The sequence below is a fragment of the Lepidothrix coronata genome, unplaced genomic scaffold (genome assembly GCF_001604755.1).
Source record: "Lepidothrix coronata isolate B3197 unplaced genomic scaffold, Lepidothrix_coronata-1.0 Scaffold73, whole genome shotgun sequence".
NCBI classification, from domain to species: domain Eukaryota; kingdom Metazoa; phylum Chordata; class Aves; order Passeriformes; family Pipridae; genus Lepidothrix; species Lepidothrix coronata.
The window spans coordinates 3788261-3809279 of NW_016690253.1; the positions used below are offsets into that span (position 1 = coordinate 3788261).

Here is a 21019-nt window from a genome sequence, read left to right on the forward strand (position 1 = left end):
GAAACCATTTCCCCTAAAGCCTGGGAAGCTCTAGATGAGGGGCAGTGCAGGCACAGGACATACCCCGGGTTTCTCTTGGCCTTGTGCTGGTTCCTGCTGTGAATGTGGTTCGGTCCCACCTCGTTGTCCCCTGTGCCAGCACAGGCCCTGGGTGCTCACCCTGTGCCCTGCTCCTGGCCAAGCTTTTCCTGTGACTGGGAGAAGAGGACATTGCCCTTGGCACTGACGTGGATTCAGTTCTTGTCAAATCCATGAGACACAACCTGGAATCCTGTTTTTCTGCGAATTGGGAAGGCAGATGGACATCAATAAATGTAATAACCCAGCACACCATTTCCCTGGCTCATTTTCCATACCTTCACAGCCCTTCCTTGGCCTTGGAGGTTCTTCAGGCTTTCTTATCTGTTTTAAGCTTAACTTCCCCTCCCCAGGCTCAGGCAGCCTCCCTGTCCCACTGCCAGGCCACCATCCCTCTTTTCCCCCTTTCCCTGAGCTTTACAGAACCCTTAAGGTTGGAAAAGTCCTTTGAGATCATCGAGCCCAGCTTTGTGCCTTTGGGAGCCTTCCCTGTGGGTTAATACCAGTACCACAAGCCTTTCTCCTGTTTTCAGGACGTTTTTTAGCAGATGCTTTAATTCCTGAAGGAAACTCCAGGCATCAGCAGCCGCTGTCCCCAAGTGCCACCACCCCCCAGCAGGCCATCATCCTCCCCCAGCTGCTGCTGCTCCCGGGGACACGACACATCCTGCGTCAGCAGCGCTGGATAAACACGGCCCGGGAGCACTCAGGAGCTCAGGGCAGTGCCTGGCACCGAGTGCCCGGCAGTGCAGGGTGTCCCTGAGCGCCCCGTGGCACGTGGTGTCCCTGCTGCTCCCCACTGTCCCCTCGGTCACCCGGCTCTGGGTGGCACCAAGGCTCCAGCCCTCTGAGAGCTTAGCAGCAGCACAAAAGGCAGGATGTTTCCTGGTGACATGTGAGGGGAGCACAGCCTGGGAGGGGTTAAGTGAGGAACAGAGGGCACAAAAACTACACCAGAAACACCCACCGAAGGCGACAGCAGCATTCTGGGCTATGGGCAGGTGGCCCCAAAGTGTCCCTGTAACGTCACGGAGTGCTGGGCTGGGGAAGGAGGCTGGCATGATGTGAGGGACACACTGAGCTCACCCACCTGCTGCCATGGGCCTCCTGGGCACATGGGAAGGCAGGACCCTGCCCCAGAGAGCCCAGGTGCCACCCCAGGACAGAGGACACTTCTGGGGAGAAGCAAAGAAGAGACCCAGGATAGGACCAGCTGTCCCTGCCACCATCACCTCGGGGGTCCAGGCACCGAGGGTGGGATGTCCTGCACCCAACTGAAGGGCTGGTGACAGCACAGACTCCCACTTCTCTCATTCCCACAATCTCAGTGGGTGAGGAGACACCCACAGCAGTGCCTGGGAGCACTGTAAGCCCTGCCAGCTCCACAGCACCATTCAGATGAAAGCTTGGCAGGGAAAGGCAGCAGAAGGACGAGCAGGGTCCCACAGAAACCCCCTCCCCACCCCAGCACTGCAACCCACCCTCAGAGCCATCACCAAGCACCATTCCCATTTCCTGCCCCTCACCAGACTGAGGAATGCTTCAGAAGCAACAGCAGGTATTTAGCAGAGCTATTAAACCTTCTTGAAAGGCAGACAGGGACTTCTGGGAAAGCTGGGAAACACCCAGGTGGCCCCAATGGAGACAACTCCCATCCCACAGCAGAGCGTGATTGATTTAAAGGGATCCCGCAGAAACCAGTGAGGAGACCACAATAATATGATTAATATTAATATTATTAATAATAATTAGAGTTCTGACTGATTGCTACAGTTAGAGGCTACACTTTGGTGACCATGTCTGGTGGCCTCTCCTGGGCTGGCCCCTCTCCTTTGGGGTGGGGCGAGGAGACCCCCACCCTGTTGCTCCGGAGTCCCGCACAGCCCGGAGCCTTCTGGCCTCTCCTCAGGAGGCAGAAAGCCCCGGCACTGAGGAGGGAGAGGCCCACCAGGACCACGAGCAGAGCCAGCGAGCCAGTGCCCTTGGGCTGGGGACAGAGCCACCGGGGAGAGCTGGTGATCCCAGCTGAGATGTTCCAGCCACGGTCCTGGAAGGAGCACTGGGCGTCGCCCAGGTCCTGCACGGCCACGCCGGCCGCACGCAGCGAGTCCAGCCAGCCCAGAGAGCAGCAGCTGAAGGGGTTCCCGGCCAGGGACACCTCCCTCAGCCTGTGGGACCGGCTCACAAGTTTTCCCAATGTCTTCAGGCTGTTATTCCGAACGTCCAGGCTTTCCAGTGGGGAGCAGGACAGACCTGCAGGCAAAGCGCTCAGACGGTTCCCGGCGAGGTCCAGGACTCGGAGTGTGCCCAGGCAGGGCAGCGCTGCCCGGCTCTCGTCCATCTGGTTGCCCCTCAGAGAGAGTTCCTGCAGGGAGAGCTCCAGCCCCCCCAGGGCTCCCGTGGGCACAGACAAGTCCCTGTTCCCCGACAGGTCCAGGGAGAGCAGCGGGGTCCTGTTGAAGGCGTGGGGGTGCAGCCTGGTGATGTTGTTCTCGCGAAGGCTGAGGTGCTTCAAGCGAGGCACATTGTAGAAGGGGGTGCAGGTGTCTCCAGGGGCTGGAACGTGAGACCTCCCTCCCAAATCCCCTCCCTGGTCACTTCCCTGGCCCTCGCAAGGCTGGAGGTGGTTGGAGCCCAGGTCCATGGTTTCCAGCTGAGGCAGAGAATCGAAGAACCAGCGTGGCAGCACTCGGAGGGCATTGCTGTGGAGGTCCAGGGAGCGCACGGAGAGCTCAGTGCGCTCTGCTGGAGCAGGAGAGGGGTCAGCAGACTCTGTGCCATTGGTGAGATACTCCCTGGCCACCTCCTGGAGACAGTTCATAGCCAGGCTGAGGCTGTGCAGGGAGCCCAGGCTGTGGAAGAAGGTAAATGGGAACAGCTCCAGGCGGTTATTGCTGAGGTCCAAGTCAGCCACGTGTGTCAGAGCGGCCTCGGGACGCACGGTCCTGTTGAACCGCCCCATCTCCTTGTAGGGCAGGACAAAGTCCTCCAGCCGGTGTGAGCCTGGGAGCAGGGAAGAAATAAGGTTGTTGGAAAGGTTTAAGTGTGTGAGATCATTGACTTTGGGGAGCTCTGGGAAATAGAGGAGTCTGTTATGGCTCAAGTCGAGCACTTGGAGCAGGTAGGGCTCCACTCCCTCCTCGGAGGTGAAGAGCTCCAGGGCGTTGTGGCTGAGGTTTAAAACTCGCAGCTGTGTGAGGCTGAAGCCAGAGATACACTGGATGGAGTTCAAAGCCAAGTTTACCACCTCCAGCTCTTGCAGAGGCTCAAAAGCTCCCTCCTGGATTTCCATGATGTAGTTGTTGCTGAGATCGAGCTCTCGCAGCCCTGGAGTGCTCCGGAAGGTCCCTGCCAGCAGCTTGGTCATCTTGTTCCTGGAGAGATCCAGCACCCTGAGGCTGGTGAGGTTGCTGATGTACCAGCCTGCCATGTGGTTCTCCAGGTTATTCCCTGACAGGTCCAGGACCTCTATATTCCTGAGCAGATGGAAGGCTTCCCCATTAGCCAAGAAATTCCGGTCCAGGTGGTTTGATCCCAGGAGGAGCGAGCGCAGCCGGGGCAGCTGAGCCAGGGTGGTGGCTGACACGGCTTCCAGCTGGTTGAAGCACATATCCAGGTACTCCAGCTGCCCAAATCCTGGAATATAGCCATCTGACAGGTTTCGGATGAAGTTGTTGGAGAGTTCAAGGTGCTTAATTCCTTGGCCAAGCTCCTTGGGAAACTTCTGCAGGCCGACTCCTTTGCAGGACACCTTTGTGGGGCTCTGTGGAAAGACAGGAGAGCTGTGAGCACGAGGGGGGGCTACAAACCACAGCTCCAGCCAAGCCAGCTGCTGTCCAAGATGGGAATGAGCAAGTGGAAATGAGACTGTTCCCTCTTCTCATGCCCAGTTGGTTCAGAGCATCCCTGTTTAGGCAGAGGAAAAGTGCTGTGGTGGGCTATACCTTCCCTCTCGCTCCAAACTGGTTTGCTCTGGAATTGGAAGCCTGGATGGGGAGCAGCTGATTTCTCTCTGGGGGGGACAGAAACCAGCTGTTCCCCATCCAGGCTCCCAAATGCCTTTCTGACATCGATAGCAGCTGTTGGAATCCCTGTGCTCCATCCTGCCTTTGAGCATCTTGGGCACGGCAGGGACATGGTAACAGCTGGATGCTGGGATCACCTCGCAGGAGACTGGTTCACAGATAGGAAAAGAGGAGAGGCTGGGAAGGTTAAAGAGATGGAGGGAGGTGAGAGCCATGGGGAGGAGACCCAGAGGGATGCTCACAGCCCCAGCGATGCTGCTGGAGCCATACCAGCCCAGGTGCTCCTGGGAAAACAGCCTTACCTGCTGGCAGGGCATGGACCTGGGCCTCGAATCCGTGCTAGACTGGGCACTGAGGATGGATGGGAGCAGCCAGAGCAGCAAACATCCCCTTTCAGCCAAGAGCATGTTGGGCTGCGGGCGCTGCCAGCCCTGTCCCGCTCCTCCGGCGCTCTCCGGCAAGCTGGGCAGGAGCCAGGCTCTGTATAAATAGGCTTCAGGATGGGATGGGGGAAGGAGATAAGGCATGTGGGTGTTCGTAGCTACGGAAGTGGGAAAAGAAAGACATAAGCCTGAAGAGGGGGAAAAACAGTGCAGAAAGCACTGCAGGGAAGGGAAAGAGAAACGGCGGGATGGGAGGAGGGTGCTCAGGTGATCGGGGTGACCGAGTGTGACATCAAACGCCAGGAGGCAGAAGTGGCACTTGGGAGAGCCGAGCGGGTTTGGGGAGTTCCCCCGAGCAGCTTCCCTGTGCCAGGGACAGGCTGTGCCCTGTGCCAGCTCCTGTCGGGCAGCTGGTGCCGAGGGCACCGGGAGCAGCCAGCGAGGGCTCCATGGCCATCCTGAGCCAGGGACTGAGCTCCCGGCTGTGGCCATCGGGCATCACCGTGGGATTCCCGGCAGCCCCGGGCCGCAGGTGAGCCCGTCACACCGAGAAATTCCCCTCCCCAGCCGCCACAGCCTAGCCCGGGGGACTCTCCTGCAGCACCTGCCCCTCCTCGGGAGACAACGGCTCCCTGGGGTTCAGCTTCCCAGCGGGATGTGCAGAGCTGGCATCCCCCTCATCCTCCTCTTCCTCCCCAGAGTCTGCTGTGCTGCCAGTGCTCCTCATGTCCCCACCAGGACGGCTGCCAGGTCCCCTCCTCACCGAGGGCAGGAACCAGACGGGAACTGTCCCTGTGGCAGCTCCAGGTGGGATCTGGGCACCCAGAGCTGCACCTCACACACAGGGTGTGTGGCATGTCTGTGTCCCTGTGCCACCTAGTGCTGATACACTCCCCGGGGATGCTTCACCCTTGTGCTTCACAGGGTGTTCTCCAAAATGCACAGTTTTGGGGTTTTTGGCCCAGTGTGGCCAATTCCATCTGAAGGAGCAGCTCCAGGCTGTCGAGGGGTTACCCAGGGATGTGGAGTTTCAGCTGTGGAGCTCGTGCTCTAGTCCTAGAGGTGTCTGGCAGGAAAAAAACTATTATATAGACATAAACCACATAAATAAATAAACACAGATAATATGTTTATGTATTAAGCATACACATCTGGAAGAAGCAGCAGCCTGGCTTCTGCTGTGGCTGCCCCTCACCCTCTGAGGAGCTTTGTCATGTCAGGATGTGGTTGAGCCTCGAGCAGGACCAAGGTCCCCAGCAGGCAGGACAGGGTGACAGCTCCCCAAGGCCAGGGCTGGTGTCCTGGGCCGAGGCAGCTGTGAGCACACAGCACATCTGTGCAGATGTGAGACCCTGCCAGGGAAACACCGACCTCTGGATGAACCCTCAGCCCTCATCTCCTCTCCCACCAGCAGTGAATGTGGAGCCCCAAAAGAGGAACTGGCCACTGCTCCAGCCCTGGTGCACCCAGCCCCAGCACTGCCCGGGGAAGCCCGGCTGCTCCTCCTGCACCCCCAGTTGTTGGACATGGGTCTGCACGGCCCATGGCACCAGCTGAAAAGTCCCTGATTCTGCGGAGAATCCCTGGGCACTCGCATCCCAGGGCTGTGAACTCCCTTTGCAGGAGCACTGGGTGTGGACAAGAGCCGGGTGAGGCACCGGCAAACACTGAGGGGCTTTTCTGGGATTGTGATAAAGGCAAAGTGAACCTCACAGAACAAACAGGGAGAGACCTGCTCCTGAAACCCCAGGGTATCCTATGCTTCTTGTCCTTCCTGCCCTCCACGCTGGCTCCCAGGGCTCCAGAGGGGTCCGTTCCCCCTGAGGCTTTCACAGGACAGGTCTCCAAAGGATGTGAGGATTGAGCAGCAGGACATGGGTGTGGAGGAAGAGAGGATAAATCCCCCGGCCCACGTCACAGCCGTGGGTGACAGATGCTCCCAGCCTGGGTATTTCGGAGGCAGGAAGGTACCTGGTTATCCAAGTCCATCGGATCCGGGCTTCTTTCCGTGCATTCCCCTGATGCCGAGAGCAGGAAGGTGAATCCTGAGCAGCTCTGAGCCCAACGAGGGGACGGCGCCTCTCACACCCCCAAAGGATGGAGATGCTTCACCTTTCCTGTCCTGTCACACAAGCACAGCCAACACTCTGCTGTGGCTGTACAGACCTTCCATGGAAACTCCTGGTGTGGCCAGTGAAGGACATCTCTCCGGGAACACCAAGAGCAGGAAGGAGCTTTACTTGCCAAGGCCACCTGCAGTCAGCAGTTCTCTGCTCTCCAACTCGGCTACACTGAGCTCACACTTCGATGTAGTGAGCATGAGAAAAAGACTGTTAACACATTCCATGCAGGAATCACTCCCTCCTGCTCTCCTCCTGCATCCCAGGCACACACCAGAGAGGGGACAGTGGCGCGGGGCTTTTATGGAGAGAAGGGATTCTCCCTCTGCCTCCCCCTGCCAGCAGCCATGGAGCACATCTCAGATCCTGTCAGTGGGGAACAAAAATGCAAACTCCATCCACAGCTCTCCCAAAGCCCCTGTTATTTATGCCTGTCCCCAGCCTTGCTGCTCAGGCCTGTTCTAAAGCAATTCTGTTAACGATTTGCTTAATGTTCTCACTACATACAGTTGTCCCCCTTCATTCTTGTCAGGGGAACATGTCCTTCTTAATCCATTTTAAAGGAAATAAACCACAAAGCCCAGAGAAGAGCCCTCAAGGCTCTTGCCAGTCCTACATGTTGAGGCTGAAGGGAGGACAACCCACTAAAAAGCAAGAGCAGCCCATTTGTCACGCAGTTGTTTTACAAACTGCAGGGCCCCTGTGAATAGTGAGGCCGCGGCCAACGCCAGAGCCCCCGAGGAATATTTATCTCCCAGTAACTGCAACACTTGGCAAGGGAGATCACTCACTACGGAAAAGTGATGGAGCCAGGAATGCTTCAGGCAGGGCGGACGCTCCCGTGGCCACAGCAGTGCTGGGACATGTCCCGGACACGTCCCTGCAGGTGACCAGGGCTGAGCCACCTCTGCATGGAGGTGGAGCCATCACTGAGATCACGGAATCACGGGATGGCTGAGTTGGGAGGGACCTTAAAGATCAACTCATTCCACCCCCTGCCATGGGCAGGGACACCTTCCACTAGCCCAGGTTCCTCCAAGCCCCATCCAACCCGGCCTTGGGCACTTCCAGGGATGGGGCAGCCACAGCTTCTCTGGGCAACCTGTGCCAGGGCCTCACCACCCTCCCAGCCAACAATTCCTTCCCAATATCCCATCTCAGCCTGCCCTGTGGCAGTGGGAAGTCATTCCCCCTTGTCCTGTCACTCCACCCCTTGTCCAGAGTCCCTCTCCAGCTCTCTCGGAGCCCCTTTAGGCACTGGAGGGGGCTCTGAGGTCTCCCCAAAACCTTTCCTTCTCCAGGCTGAAGAAGCCAGTTTGGGACTTGTCTCATTTGCTACAACAGACTGCCACTTCACTGCCCTCTTGAAAGCAAAAACAGGCTCTGAAAAGAAATGCAGGGAAACAAAACCCCAACCCAGAGGAGTGCGAGCCAAGGGCTGACACAACAGAGCAATTTGCGCTTCGGCCTCTCCTCAGCTCCAGCACATCTTATGGCTTTAGGTCTCCCCAGCTGAGGGGAGGTAACGGGAGAGAGTTGCTCAAGAAGCCAAAAGAAACAATAGTGTCTCAGCTCTTCTATTAGTCACCAGAAATCGAGTTATGACTAGACTCAGCAGGGCTCAGAGAAAAGAAAAAGTGGTGACTTCATGCTGGACCAGATTTTAAAATACAATTATTTTTTTTCTTTGCTAGAGACTCCATCACCACTTATTTAAGGTAGAAGGGTGCCAAGAAGAAAGGGGTGGGGGGGAGGAAGGCTAAAAACTACATCTAAAAGCAGGACAGTTGCTATTAAAACAGAAAAAGAAATAAATTTCCTGATTGAATATTTTATTCTTAAACATGACAAACTTCCTCCGAGTGTTCTCACAAGTACTTGTGTCTGCTCTACGCGGCTCAGTGAAGCCTGTAGAAATGTGTTCTGGTTTGCAAAATATTAATTAAAAAGGACAAAACAAAAACCAAAAAAAAATCCCCCCAAAACAAAATACCCCCAACCAAACAGAACGTGCTGTAACAGCAGCAGTACTTTAAGGCAGCCCCCGGCGGGGCAAAGTTACCTCTGGGGTAAGGGCTGGAACTGAAAGGAGCAGAGGCCTGGACCCGGGAACCGGCGTTTTCTTTGGGATTTGGTGGTTTCTGGAATGTGGAGGCAGTTTCCTATCTGCTAAGCCTGCTCTAGTAAGGATTCCTCTTCCTCTTGCACTTCCTGCTTTTGCTTCCAAGCTCTGGGAAGAGGCACTTCCTCGCCTTCCTCGCCCACGCTCCTGAGGATGAATGTAAACACCACGACCCTGCCTCACCCACCTCCCTCCGCACCCGCGGCCGTTCCAGTTCCCACTGGGAAGGCAGGAAACCAGCAGCCCCCTTCCTTGCTCTGGTTAGCGTGCAGAAGCAGGAGTGCCTGGCTGGGACAATTGGGACGGGAGTCTGTCTGCTCCCGCTACCGCCTGGGATGCTCTTGCTAGTGCAACATAAAAGCAGAGACCCACAGCTCTCCCGACAAGCCTCGTGTGAAGATCACAGAGCAGAGTATCAGTGCAGTAATACTTGAAATACTGAGACAAGGCAGACACAACAGCCCTTCTTCCTCACAATGCTTTTGCAACCAGCTTTTTTTTTTCTTTTTTTTTTTTTTTGATCCAAGTCTCCACGCAAGTCACAGAGGACAATTGTGCTTCCTGCATTCACATATAGGAATAAATAGCTCTGGATCAGTTTTCTTTACGGCCGGATTACAGAACCCCCTGAAATACTGATACGCTTATGAACAGCAGCACTGTGCAGTTCTGTGAGCATCCTTGGCCATGCCAAGTTCCTCTAGGATGCTGGTGCATCTCCCAGGCGTATGGCCCCAAAGAAAGTTGTGTGCTTGCTCATGTTGATGGAGATGTCAGCATGGACCATTTTCACAGCGATCTTCTGCCTGGCCTTAAGGAGGCAGACCCCGGCCGTGTAGCAGGTATTGAAGTTGGTCTTGCCGGTCTCAATACTCCGAGTGCATTGCAGAAAGGGCTTTTCATCCACCACCACCTCATAGCTGGCAAAATCTGTGAAGTTTATGTAGTATACCTGATGTGAAGCAGGGAGAAGAAAGGTGTTAGGGAGGGGACTGGTGCACGGGGAGCAAGTCCACATTCCTCTCGGTGTTCCCTGGCTAACGAGCCCCTCCTTGGCTCCAGCACACCTGTGCTCACAGGAGGTTGGCTTGTGTGAGGCAGAAGAACCCCAAGCCAACCAGGAAACTCTTGTATTCCGCTTCAGACTAAGCATGCAAGAATCCATTAATCCATGTGTCTAAGGCTGAGCTACAAATCCTGCTTATTACAGGGAAAATGACCTGCACAGGCCCCAGTGCAGAGCTGTGCAGAGCACCCTGTGTGCTACAAACAGCTTCTCATCCCACAGACAGACAGACACATTTGACTGAAGGCCTCTTGCACTTACCTGGCCAGTCCTGCTTCCCGGTCCCATGAGCCTCCTTTAGTGGTGACAGCAGAACTGCCCTAAGGTGTACTGGGAGCTGCCTCCTGGGTAACTGGACTCGAGGTGCTTCCAGAGGCACAAGCTATTCCAGGGAAAGCGCTCTCCCAACTTCCACAGCTTGGAAGGAAATCACCCTACAGTGTTCCTACTGATTTAACTTCCAGGTCTAGTAACCAAGTCCCTGTGACTCGACTGTTCCTTACTTAACCCTCTCCCACACTGATTCCAAAGAACTGCATGAGGAAGACCTGTCCAAGGAGAAGTCAGTCCCAGGGAACTGCTCCTTCCTGAGAGAGGAAATCCAGCCACTTTGGAGGAATCTGCTAATTCTTCCTAGTCTACACCCTGTGACCTCGGGAACTTCACAAGACTGGATCCCTTTTTTCCTTGATGGACCACAAATGACAAGGCTTCAGAGGCCATGTGGCAGCAATTAGCATTAGGCTAATTGCAAAACAATTATACTTTGGCCCGTGTGGAGTTATTTTTCCTGTCCCCATCCAAATCAGACACATCACCAGTTCCATGGAAGAGCATCTGACATCCACAGCCCACTTTATCTGACTTGGTAAAGTCCCAGTGGAGCTGCCAACTGAACAGGAGTGATATTAGAAACATGGAGGAAGGTGGAATTTGCTCAGCTGTAGCTGCCACACAGAAACCCTCCTGGCTTGCTAACATCTGCCCCAGAATCAGTTTTTCAGCCCAGGGATGGGTGGACACCTGAGTGCCCTGGCAGGGGAGAGCCCATGGCTCACACTCCACCCGGCTCAGCGATTCCCATCGGAGATTTGTGGGGCACTGGGAGCAGTGTGTTAAATGACAATCCTTATCCTGCTTTGGATTTGAACGGGGAGAGGAAATGATGCCTTATTAGCTGCACAGTCTATCAGAACACAGCAGTTTCTCTCTTTGTTTAGCCCTTTCTGCAGAAGCAGGTGGGGACATCCATCATTGGCACCAACCAAGGCGGCAGCGGAGCCATCCCGCTGCTGGTGCATCGTGTGGGATGAGGCCACACGGGAGAGGGGGAGTTACCTGGGCTGGAGTTTGGCCAAACCACCTGGGCCAAGAGCCCTATGTTTGCAGAGAGCGACGTGGCTTCGAAATGACTCCGAACTGTCTGGGGTTGGGCCCTACATTTCTTTTAAAGCACAGAGTCCTCTCTGCAGGGAGGTTTGGGAGGGCTGGCAAGTGACTGCACAGAGAACTGGAGGATGAGCAAAGGGCACTGGTGGGTGTGGGATGGGGATAACCAATCTCTTGAGGGCGGTGTCACGGCAAAACGTGTGTGAAACCACGTCCTCCCGAGCACACCCCAGAGCTGAAGCGGTTACAAGGACACACAAGCTGTTGGCATTTGGTAGTTGTCTGGAGCCCTCTCGTGGTTCATGCAAGGCTTCCATTGGAACACAAGTATAGGAGTTAGCCTAGGACCGTACTCACTTCTACCTGACTATAGATGAAGTATGTGCCGTCCACCAGTACCTCCAGCTCCCCACTGCGGGCATGCAGCTTAAACACCTTGGGGTTCATAGTGATGCGAGACCAGTCATTGAGGACTCCACCTGAAAGATCTCAGTATGAGAAAATGGCAGTCACTCAGTACCTGTCAGAGGAAAAGCGCGGGAGCACAAAAATACAGTCACACTGCAGGGGTCACACAGCCCGAAGTCAAGGAATTCAGTGGGACAATCCCAGAATTCAAGACTAGGGTGTGATAGTTGGGACTCCCCTCTAGCTCTGATCACACTGCCACTTGCTGGGGACACCCATTTCCTGCAGTGAACAGCATGACTGGGGGACAACCCTCCCTGCCCTCATCTAGGGTCATTCTCCTCATCCTCAAAAACAGGGTCACATGACTGATTTTAATTCTGGTATTCCTTGACTTCCCCATCCCTGACTTTGCCACCAGCATTATCTTAACAAACACTTTGTCGTTACATCTCCAAGGTTTTTAAAAGCCAAAATAACAACAAAGTAGGAGATTGCACCACGTCCCACCCCTAACTGGGGTCCCTCCACATTGTTTTTTGTTTCTTTTCTGCCAAACTTTATATACTTGAAAATTATTCCTGTACCAGCTTGGCTTCCTCACACTCATTGTGCATTAATAGGTGGGATGTATTAGGTATCTTTTTGGAGGGCATCCCCTGCAAGCTGAAATGTGGTGAGTAGGAATAATCAGGAAATTTGCTCCAAAAAGTCATTCCGGAGCTGGACTGCAACAGTAGTGTAGGTGCACTCGTGGACTCAAAAGGTATCAGAAGATTTCTACATGTCAACCCTGTTTCCTACCTCCTACCCCCTAGAAAAAAAAATAAAGAAGAAAGAATAGTACAAAATAGTGCAAGGGACCAAAAGGTCAGGGATTTATGGATCCACCACCCAGTCCTGGCACTGGGATAACTGACAACACAAGCACAGCTTTGCTCCCTGGATGGACCCAGGGGACAGACTTTGCTGTGAGCCCTGAACTGAGCCAGCCTCTGTAGGTGCCTCAGTTTATCAGATCCCACTCTTTTCCTCCCTCTCCACTCCCTGCCCCCCGTCCGAGCCCGCCAGGCTGCAGCTGGACAGAATTCCTGGCTCACAGCACCAGATTGTTCCCAAGCAGCAGGGAAGGACACTCACAGGGCATTCCCACTCTTAGACAGCAGCACACCCTCTGTAAACCCTCAGCACTCCCAGTAATAAAGGGATCATTGCTTTCTGAATGCAAGCAAACGGCATCTTTTCCCTCATATTGTTCCCGGGAACGGACGGTTTCCTTTGAGTTTTGGGGAGCTGGAAGCACACTGCCCTATCCAAGAGAAACTCCAGCTCCCACTCTCATGGCTGCTGAGGGAGAAGCTGCCCTCCCACAGCAGCAGTGGCCAGCCCTCCTCATCCCATGTATCAGGCAGGAATTCATGGACAGGGTCCTGCAGCCCCATCCTGCTGCACCCACCCTTGGGAGTCTGGGATGAGGGGATATGTCCCAGGGCTGTCTATGCTCCCCAGGGAGCTGCACAAGGGGACTCAGAAAGGGGACAACACATCCAGCTCCTCTCCAGCCCAGTCAGAGCAGGGAGGCAGCAGGAATGAATGAGCCCCAGCTGTTGGCAAAGAGAACAGGAACTTGAGGAGAACTTGGATGGGGATCCAGGGAGGAGGAGGAGAGCAAGGAGCTGCCTGTGGATGTGAAATGCCTCGGCAGGGCTTGGGATAATGGTCTAAAGGCTGTTGGTGGGGGTGGAGATGCTCAAGGATTCCAGGAAGAGCTGGTGGCCTGGGCACCTTTGTGTCCTCACACCACTGTGCCTTCCCCTGCCTTAAACTACTGGGAAACTGGAGAAACACATGATAATGGGGATGAGGCAGGACAAGGATACGCTGAGGGATTAAAATGGAATGGGGGGAGGAAAGGTTGGCCATCGAGGGGCTGGGGAACACTGGTGGGACAACAGCAGGTTGGAGGAGGCGCAAAATGTACCTGGAGGTCAGGAGTGAGATTCAGTGGGACAGAATTACTGGGATATACAGGATGGGGATAACCTGGGAGATAAACAGGAGCTCAGGGGAAACGGGAATGGAGACTCTTCTCATGGAGTCTGGGCAGGGGAATTGGACTGTCCTGGGGAATAACAGCAGGGAAAATCTGGGAGCTGTGTTATGGGATGCACTGAGACCTAGATACGAGGCCATGGGTGCAGGGAAAATCTGGGAGCCCTGTAATGGGATGGAATTAGACCCAGGTATGAGGTCACGGGTGCAGGATGAGCCCTTTCCAGTAACCACCAATATCAAGAGATCCTTACCATTCTTCACTTGGATTGCTGAGCCTTGGCCTTGAAGGTGGACCACAGCTGGCTGCAAACACCAAACACAGCATTAGCAAATGTAGCCAGGAAATGTTTACAAAAACCCCTCCCAAGGCTGGGCTTTTTCCTGGGAAGATCAACCCACCTGGATGTCTCTGGAGCCGGCCTTGTCTGTGGCACCTGCAAAAGGCAATTTCATGTTGTTGAAGAAGAGGGTTGAGTGAAGAATCCCACAAATAAAACTCCTCTTACCCCATAATAACCATTAAACCCCCACAGAAATAAAACTTCTCTTACCCCATAGTAATCAGTAACCCCCCATTAACAGGAGGAGGACAGCACCACAAGTATGGGGTGCAGGCAACATTAAAATATACAAAATATAAATATTAAAACCATATAAAAAAATACACAAAGAAGACAAATATTCATCCTACATTTCCCTACTTTAATCCCACATTTCTGTCATCAAAATTAAAAATTCAACCATTATTCAACCAGTTTCCACTAGAAGGAAAAATTGCACAACCCTTTCCCTGCTCTGTGGTGGCCAAAAGCCTCTTGGCTGCCAAGATGACAAGTTTCCCTCTGCAGTAGCTCAGGTCATTCATTGCAACCCAGCTCCACGCTGAAATCTCCCTTCTCTGGGAGCCAAACTCCTATTAAGGAGGAGATGCCTGTGGCAGGATACTGGAGCTGAGACTTCCTGCTGCTCCTGCCTCTGCTCAGGCAATTAAGGATCACAGAATCCCAGAAATCCAGAGTGGTTTGGGTTGGAAGGGATCTTAAAGATCCAGTTCCAACTCCCTGTGGTGGGCAGGGACAACTTCCACAATTTCTGAGATAAAAACTGAGAAGTCTCCAAGTTTTCCCTTGAGCCATGTGGGCTACAGAGTAATAGCTCTGACATCTCTGGAGATGTGTTTATTAATATTAAACTGCTCATGTAGATATAACAAACATTGCTGGTGGGAATGTCCACTAAGCTGCATTTTAAGGAGTTATTAAATTCATAGATTTTAGCAAAACAATCACCACACGACTCCGTGGAGAAATAATGTGGTGCAGATATAGGGAAATGGAGAAAAATGGAACCAAGAACTGCAGGAGAAAACCATTTTTCTCTGGATGGTAGGGGAGGGAAGGGAAGGTAGGGGTGGCAATCTGCTGTGGTTCCTGCCTTCCAGGTCCTGATGCAAAGAATCATGGAATCACAGACTGGTTTGGGTGGGAAGGGACCTTAAAGCTCATCTCATTCCACCTCTTGCCACCTTCCACTAGCCCAGGTTGCTCCAAGCCCCATCCAACCTGACCCAGGACACCCGAGTCCTGCTCCAGGATGCCGTGCCATCACATCCGGACACTCCTCGGGGGGAACACGGAGCCCTTTTATTCCCGTGTGGCATCTCCCGCGCCGGGGGCATCCCCAGCTCCGAGCAGAGGAGGGACAGAGCTCTCACCTGAGGGGCCCTGCAGGCCAGGGGGTCCCTGAGGGCCTGGCGGGCCAGGGGGGCCGGGCGGTCCCATGACGGTTGTGCCGGGAATCCCGGGAATGCCGGGAATGCCGGGGGGACCCTGCGGCCCGGGAGGACCTGGCGGCCCTTGGGGACCGTTGGGCCCTGGAGGACCAGCCTTCTTTCCTGGAAAACACAAGGTCAGGTGTTACCTTCTGCACGTGGGGTGGGCTTTGACCTGCAGGGAGCGGCAGGCAGGGGATGCCCTCAGGGGCAGTGTGTCCCAGAGCTGGTCACGGCCCTACGGCTCTGGGATGCTCTCTGGATACAGTCAGGATGCTCCCCGTGACCCATGGACGCTCCAACAGACCCAGCCAAGGCTGGAGTGGTAAAGTCCAGGTGATCCACTCCACAGTTTCTCAGTTTTCCGTCTGTTGATGGAAAACAGTGGAAATCTTCCCTACCTGTTACACACTAGGATTAGGAGATGATCCCCACGGCTTGGTCTCCTCCAGAGGGCAGTTCAGAGCTGAGCTGCAGCGTTGCTGGAGGAACCCCTGTGCTGCCTGTGCCTCAAAATAATTAAATATGTTGGGCTCTGGATGGAGGGGTAAGGGAAGGACTAACCCCACCACGAAGATGGAAGCACTGGGAAATTGTTGTAATCGTGGAATCACAGGATGGCTTGGGTTGGAAGGGACCTTAAAGATCAGCCATTTCCACACCCTGCCCAGTCCAACCTGGCCTTGGACACTTCCAGGGATCCAGGGGCAGCCACAGCTTCTCTGGGCAACCTGTGCCAGTTACTTTATAAACTTCATGGAAAAAAACTTTCTTCCTTAAAATGATCCTCAAACATATCATGTGGCCCCAGAAAGAGAAATGGCACAACCACATCAGTAACTACTCATACAAATACAAAGTGGACTGAAACCAGGTCTGCAGGGAAAACCTGTCCTGTCCTCAGCTGATTCTCCAGGTCCCCAACAGAAATTATGTTCTTTTGATGTAGTTATTAAGATGCCAGTTCGTAGGAGCTTTTATGCCAAAGCACATAAATGGAGCAAAATCACTCCAATTGCTGCCACAAGGTCCCCAGTAGGACAGAATTAAACACTTTGCTACATGACAGCAGCAGTTGGGATATGAAATTATGGTTATTGGAATAGTTTCCAAGTACATTTATGTACTTGTTTCTCGACTAATATCCATCTTTGTAATGGGATAAAACTATAAGGAGAAATCCATCTATTTTAGTTAGGACAGGGGTGGAAATCTCTAGGTGGCCATTAGCCAGGAACATGGGCACATGGACATCAGTGTGGGACAATTGTGTGGGTAATTTAAACATCCAGAAAACTAAGTTAAAGTAAGGAGGGGTAAGTAAAATAACACTAGTGTCCAAAAAAATGGGGGGGAAAGGTTTAAGGGGACAAATCTCCACAGCAATATTTCTGTCCAGATCAGCAGCCACGACTTCCAATCCAAGCTGGCCACAATCCAGCCTTCCCCTAATCCAGAGATTTCCTTCCTTGGGCTGATGATATGCCTTGGAATTGATCACCCTGAATCACACCCATCACCTCTTTCCCCTAAAACACACTGAACTCCTCTCACTCACATCCCTAGATCCAGGCCATCCGAAGGGAGGATCGAACACAGGGAGTCGGGAATGCTGCTGCTGTCACTCCTGGCTTTCCTTCCCAAGAGGGATACAAATTACAGCTGGTTTAACTCATCTGCCTCAGAAGTCTGGTCTGCTACTAAGGGAGCTGCTGCTTGAGCAGTGAGACAATTGCACATCCCACATTTTCTGTGCGTTCCCCTCCTCCGAGTCATTTCAACTATTTCTCTGCATTAGCAAATCTCACTTATTAAACTCACAAGGCAAAAGATATTTGATTTGTTTGTCTGAGGGGACCCCAGCCTCCCTATCAGCTCTCCAGGGAGGGTCCCAGCACCCAAATCGCAGCCTGCCAAGTCTCCTGGTGTCTGTACTCACATACCAGGCAGGCTCTGAAACGCAGAGCAGGCAGGACCAGGGAGCTCTCCTTAATCCTTGCCCAGCAAACAATAAGCTGTACCTCTAAAAAGAATTAAATGTGACAATACCATAAAATTGAACTGTTTTATACAGCTGTATATAATACAGCTCTAGGAGATCTCCCTGCCCCTCTGGAATTGCTCTGAACGCCACAGCCATCACTTGTTATTAGCTGGGCTGATTTAATGTGGGTTGAGGGTTTCTGAGCTTTGTTAGGACAAACTCCTCCAACATAAAATTTTATGCTGCTTCTGAGAGTCAGTACAAATGAAGTCTCTAACTGTGGCCTGTTTCCACCTCTCAGCTGTGCATCTGGAGTTTGCATCCAAGGATTAAAGTGATTTGACGTGTTATTACAATAGGACAGACATGGGAAGCTCGGCTGCTCCCGCTGTTGATGGTGGGGATGGAGCAGGAAGGGCTCTTGAGGGACACAGAGAATTGCTGAACAACTAACTGTTCTGTTAATTAAATACACATTAGCTACAACAGGTAGCAAGCAGAGAGTTGCCATTGCAGCTGTTGTCACCTACAACCTGTTGTGAGCTTTTAAAGCACTCCCAGAAGCGTTTGGATGGTTACAAGGGGCAAAACCAGGTAACTGACTCCATTTCCCTGGAACTGAGACTGCAGCACGTTTACGAGGAAAAGCTGATGGAGCAACTCGGATCCTGGGACTCACTCAAGCCCCTGGTAGTGTTAAATGTTCCCCAGGAGTCCTACAGAGACAAGGATGGCATCAGCAATCCGAGAAACACAGGGCTGCCTCCTGAATAACCCAAATCCCAGCAATCCACCAATAGGTGTTAGGAAAAGCGGGATGCAAAGTGTGTCTGTTGGGTTTGGTGGGTGTGAAGGGGACCCCAGGCTGCTGGTTGGCAGGCTCAGGATGAAAGCCAAGGCTGGCAAACAGCAAGTGGCTCCTGATGCTGGTTCATGACTCAATTCTACTCCATTCTCTAATTACACCATCTTCAGGATTACTTCTATAGAACATAATTAACTTCCTTCAGTGTTAAGGGAAGTTTTAAGGGTGTTGTGGGTGTTATCCCTGCCCTTCCCAGTGCTGGAAGCTGCTACTGGTTTCTCCTTTGTGTTATCTAAAGAGAACTCACAGCTGGGTGACAAACACAGAAAGGAAAATTAAGTTAAAACTCAAACTTACCCTTTTTCTTGTTTTTCACTGAGCTTGGACCTACAAAGAAAAAAAGAAGAAAATTAGTGAAATTTAGGGATCATTTCAGTGGAGCAAATCCCCATTGCCATTTTATTTTCCAAGTGGACAATGGATGAGTTTGTGGCCCATGAAGCTGCACTGGAATGGTCTGAGCTGAGAGCAGTAACCCAAATATTAGAGCATCACAGAGCGGCTTGGGTTGGAAGGGATCTTTAAAGATCATCTGGTCCAACCCCCTGCCGACTCCTTGTGAGCCAAGTTGTTTAAAAATAAGAACAAAATACTAAAAAAACACAAAAGCAAAGAATTATTATGAACTGGCTGTTTTGAACAATAGGAACCCAAAGCTCCCTAGCATGAAGAGAAAATATTTATAGTGAAGCTGAGAAAAGACAGAACTTTTTGAGCAGAGGCTGAAGTGTGAAACATGTTCCATTGCTTCCCCAAGAATTAATCACGGATGGGAATGAACTGCAAAATTCCCCAAATATTCCCTCGCTGTTCATCAGTGAAATCCCTTTAAAACCCAGGTTTTAGCACACGTTGATGACTGAAATCACCTTTAACTGAGATAGAATTATAACGAATGGAAGGTAACGAGGTTGCTTTGAGCCTGAGGTGGTGGAGAAAGGCAAATTCCCAACAGAAGTGCCATTTTTCCATGGTTGGTAAAAGGAAAGATGAGGGAAGGATCAGAGAAATACCCGGCAACATCACTGATGCCTTTTTAACAGGAATAATAATTTCCCTACATTATGCTGTTGAGTCATGGGAAAATTATGGGATTATCTATAAAAGGCATTATCGATAAATTTTAGGAAGAAATCCTTCCCTGGGAGGGTGGGAAGGCCCTGGCACAGGTTGCCCAGAAAAGCTGTGGCTGCCCCATCCCTGGAAGTGTCCAAGGACAGGTTGGACGGGGCTTGGAGGAACCTGGGATAGTGGGAGGTGTCCCTGCTCATGGCAGGTGGTGGAATGGGATGAGTTTAAGATCCCTTCCTACCCAACCCATTCTGTGATTCTATGATTTAAAATACTGTTTCTGCTAATCCAATTTTTTTACAATCTAATTTTTTTACAATCTTCACACTATTAAAACAGGCAGACGGGACAACACGTGGGTTTCCAGCAATGCCAGGCCCAGATCTCACCGGGAAGCCACACCAGCAGCTCCACCACGAGCAGACAAACTGCAAGACCTAGGCAGGGCAGACGAGCTCCACCTTTTTTGCCATTCCCGAGCTCCACCAGCCCTCGTTGGAGGCACCAGCTGGTTAACAACATTTCCAGCGAGGAGAAAAGAAAAAAAAAAGTCCTTTAAAAATCCCCCCCCCGCCCCTCAGCCCAAGGCAGCGAGAGGGGAGTGCCTGTGCCTGCGCAGCCCTCGGAGTCACGAGAGTTTATTTCATGTTCCATATATCACAGCATTAGCGCCACGACCAGAGTGAAAGTACAAATAGCTGCGGCCAGCCAGACACATCGGGGCTGCCTGCAACCAATTAGCTTCAAAGATGAATGGGAGGAATGAGAACCACATGGGATGTCAATGTTCGCAGTCCATATTACAACACGCGCATCTGTTCCAGGCACGGCAGAGAGAGATGTTACGGCCCTGCAAGTGAATCTTTCGACAAACACGGGGAATACTCCTGACACGGGGGGGGGGGGAAAACCCAGTGTTATTAGGCTTGGGAGCTTCTGACTCTCTGGGGTTTGCATCTGTTTGCCTCCCAATAGCGAGGGTGGGGGATTTAATTGCAGCGCGGAGCTGAAGGTTCAATTCATGGAGCAGAAGACAAAGTTTTGCTCATTTTTGCTCAAAATGAGCTCAATTCATGAGCTCTTGCTCAATTTAGGCCACAATGGTAATAAATTACTGAGTCTGAGAAGCTGAGGGCCACGGAAATTTCAGATCAATGCTCCCTCAGAACAAAAGGTGCTGAGGCGCAAGGCTTAAAAACTTGACTTCATGCCCATTATCCAAACACTGATGTGCAGAGGAGAAAAATTATAATTAAAAAATCCTTTCTGCCAGGTTTTCCAGAGGCAAGAACCCAATATTTAAGCAGTAAAGCTTGTTAAATGCTGCAGTGGTTGAACACAAATAATACTGTTATAATATAACGGATGCCCCATCCCTGGAAGTGTCCAAGGCCAGGTTGGACAGGGCTCAGAGCAACCTGGGATAGTGGAAGGTGTCCCTGATCCTGTCCTGATGGGATCTGAAAGTAATCCAAGGCCTCAGCTGCTCCCTGGCACCTCTCTGCCCTTCTTTATAGAAATAACCTTAAGTGCACCTTTCCTGTGTCACCCTCATTCCTCAGGAATCCCTTTACACATCCACTAGGAATGTCCTGGAGATCCAGCTCCTGGTGCTGACTGCCGGGATCAAACATGACAGCCACCCAAGCAGAGTTATCCTTCTGGACTTCTACCCTTATTCC

The 21019-nt window shown here is 52.4% G+C and overlaps 2 protein-coding genes across 3 annotated transcripts in view; both read right to left on the reverse strand.

The window, feature by feature from the left end:
* Nucleotides 1-1823: 1823 nt before the first annotated feature.
* LOC108499389 (leucine-rich repeat-containing protein 32-like) lies at nt 1824-4710 on the reverse strand. The gene is made up of 2 exons (XM_017819144.1): nt 4406-4710; nt 1824-3841 (listed from the first exon to the last, which is right to left on the reverse strand). The coding sequence occupies exons 1-2, from the start codon at nt 4628-4630 to the stop codon at nt 1859-1861; spliced, it is 2208 nt and encodes a 735-aa protein (XP_017674633.1). The 5' UTR covers nt 4631-4710; the 3' UTR covers nt 1824-1858.
* Nucleotides 4711-8421: 3711 nt separating this feature from the next.
* EDA (ectodysplasin A) overlaps nt 8422-21019 on the reverse strand; it is a 65467-nt gene continuing 52869 nt past the window's right edge. Inside the window, exons 3-8 of one of the 2 annotated variants that reach the window (XM_017819352.1) lie at nt 18564-18593; nt 15361-15540; nt 14046-14080; nt 13898-13949; nt 11547-11671; nt 8422-9680 (exon numbers count right to left, since the gene is read on the reverse strand). In XM_017819352.1, the coding sequence (XP_017674841.1) occupies nt 9429-9680; nt 11547-11671; nt 13898-13949; nt 14046-14080; nt 15361-15540; nt 18564-18593 (674 nt within the window). In that variant the 3' untranslated portion in view covers nt 8422-9428. Of the gene's footprint in view, nt 9681-11540; nt 11672-13897; nt 13950-14045; nt 14081-15360; nt 15541-18563; nt 18594-21019 lie in introns of both variants that reach the window. The other variant, XM_017819351.1, reaches the window with a different exon arrangement.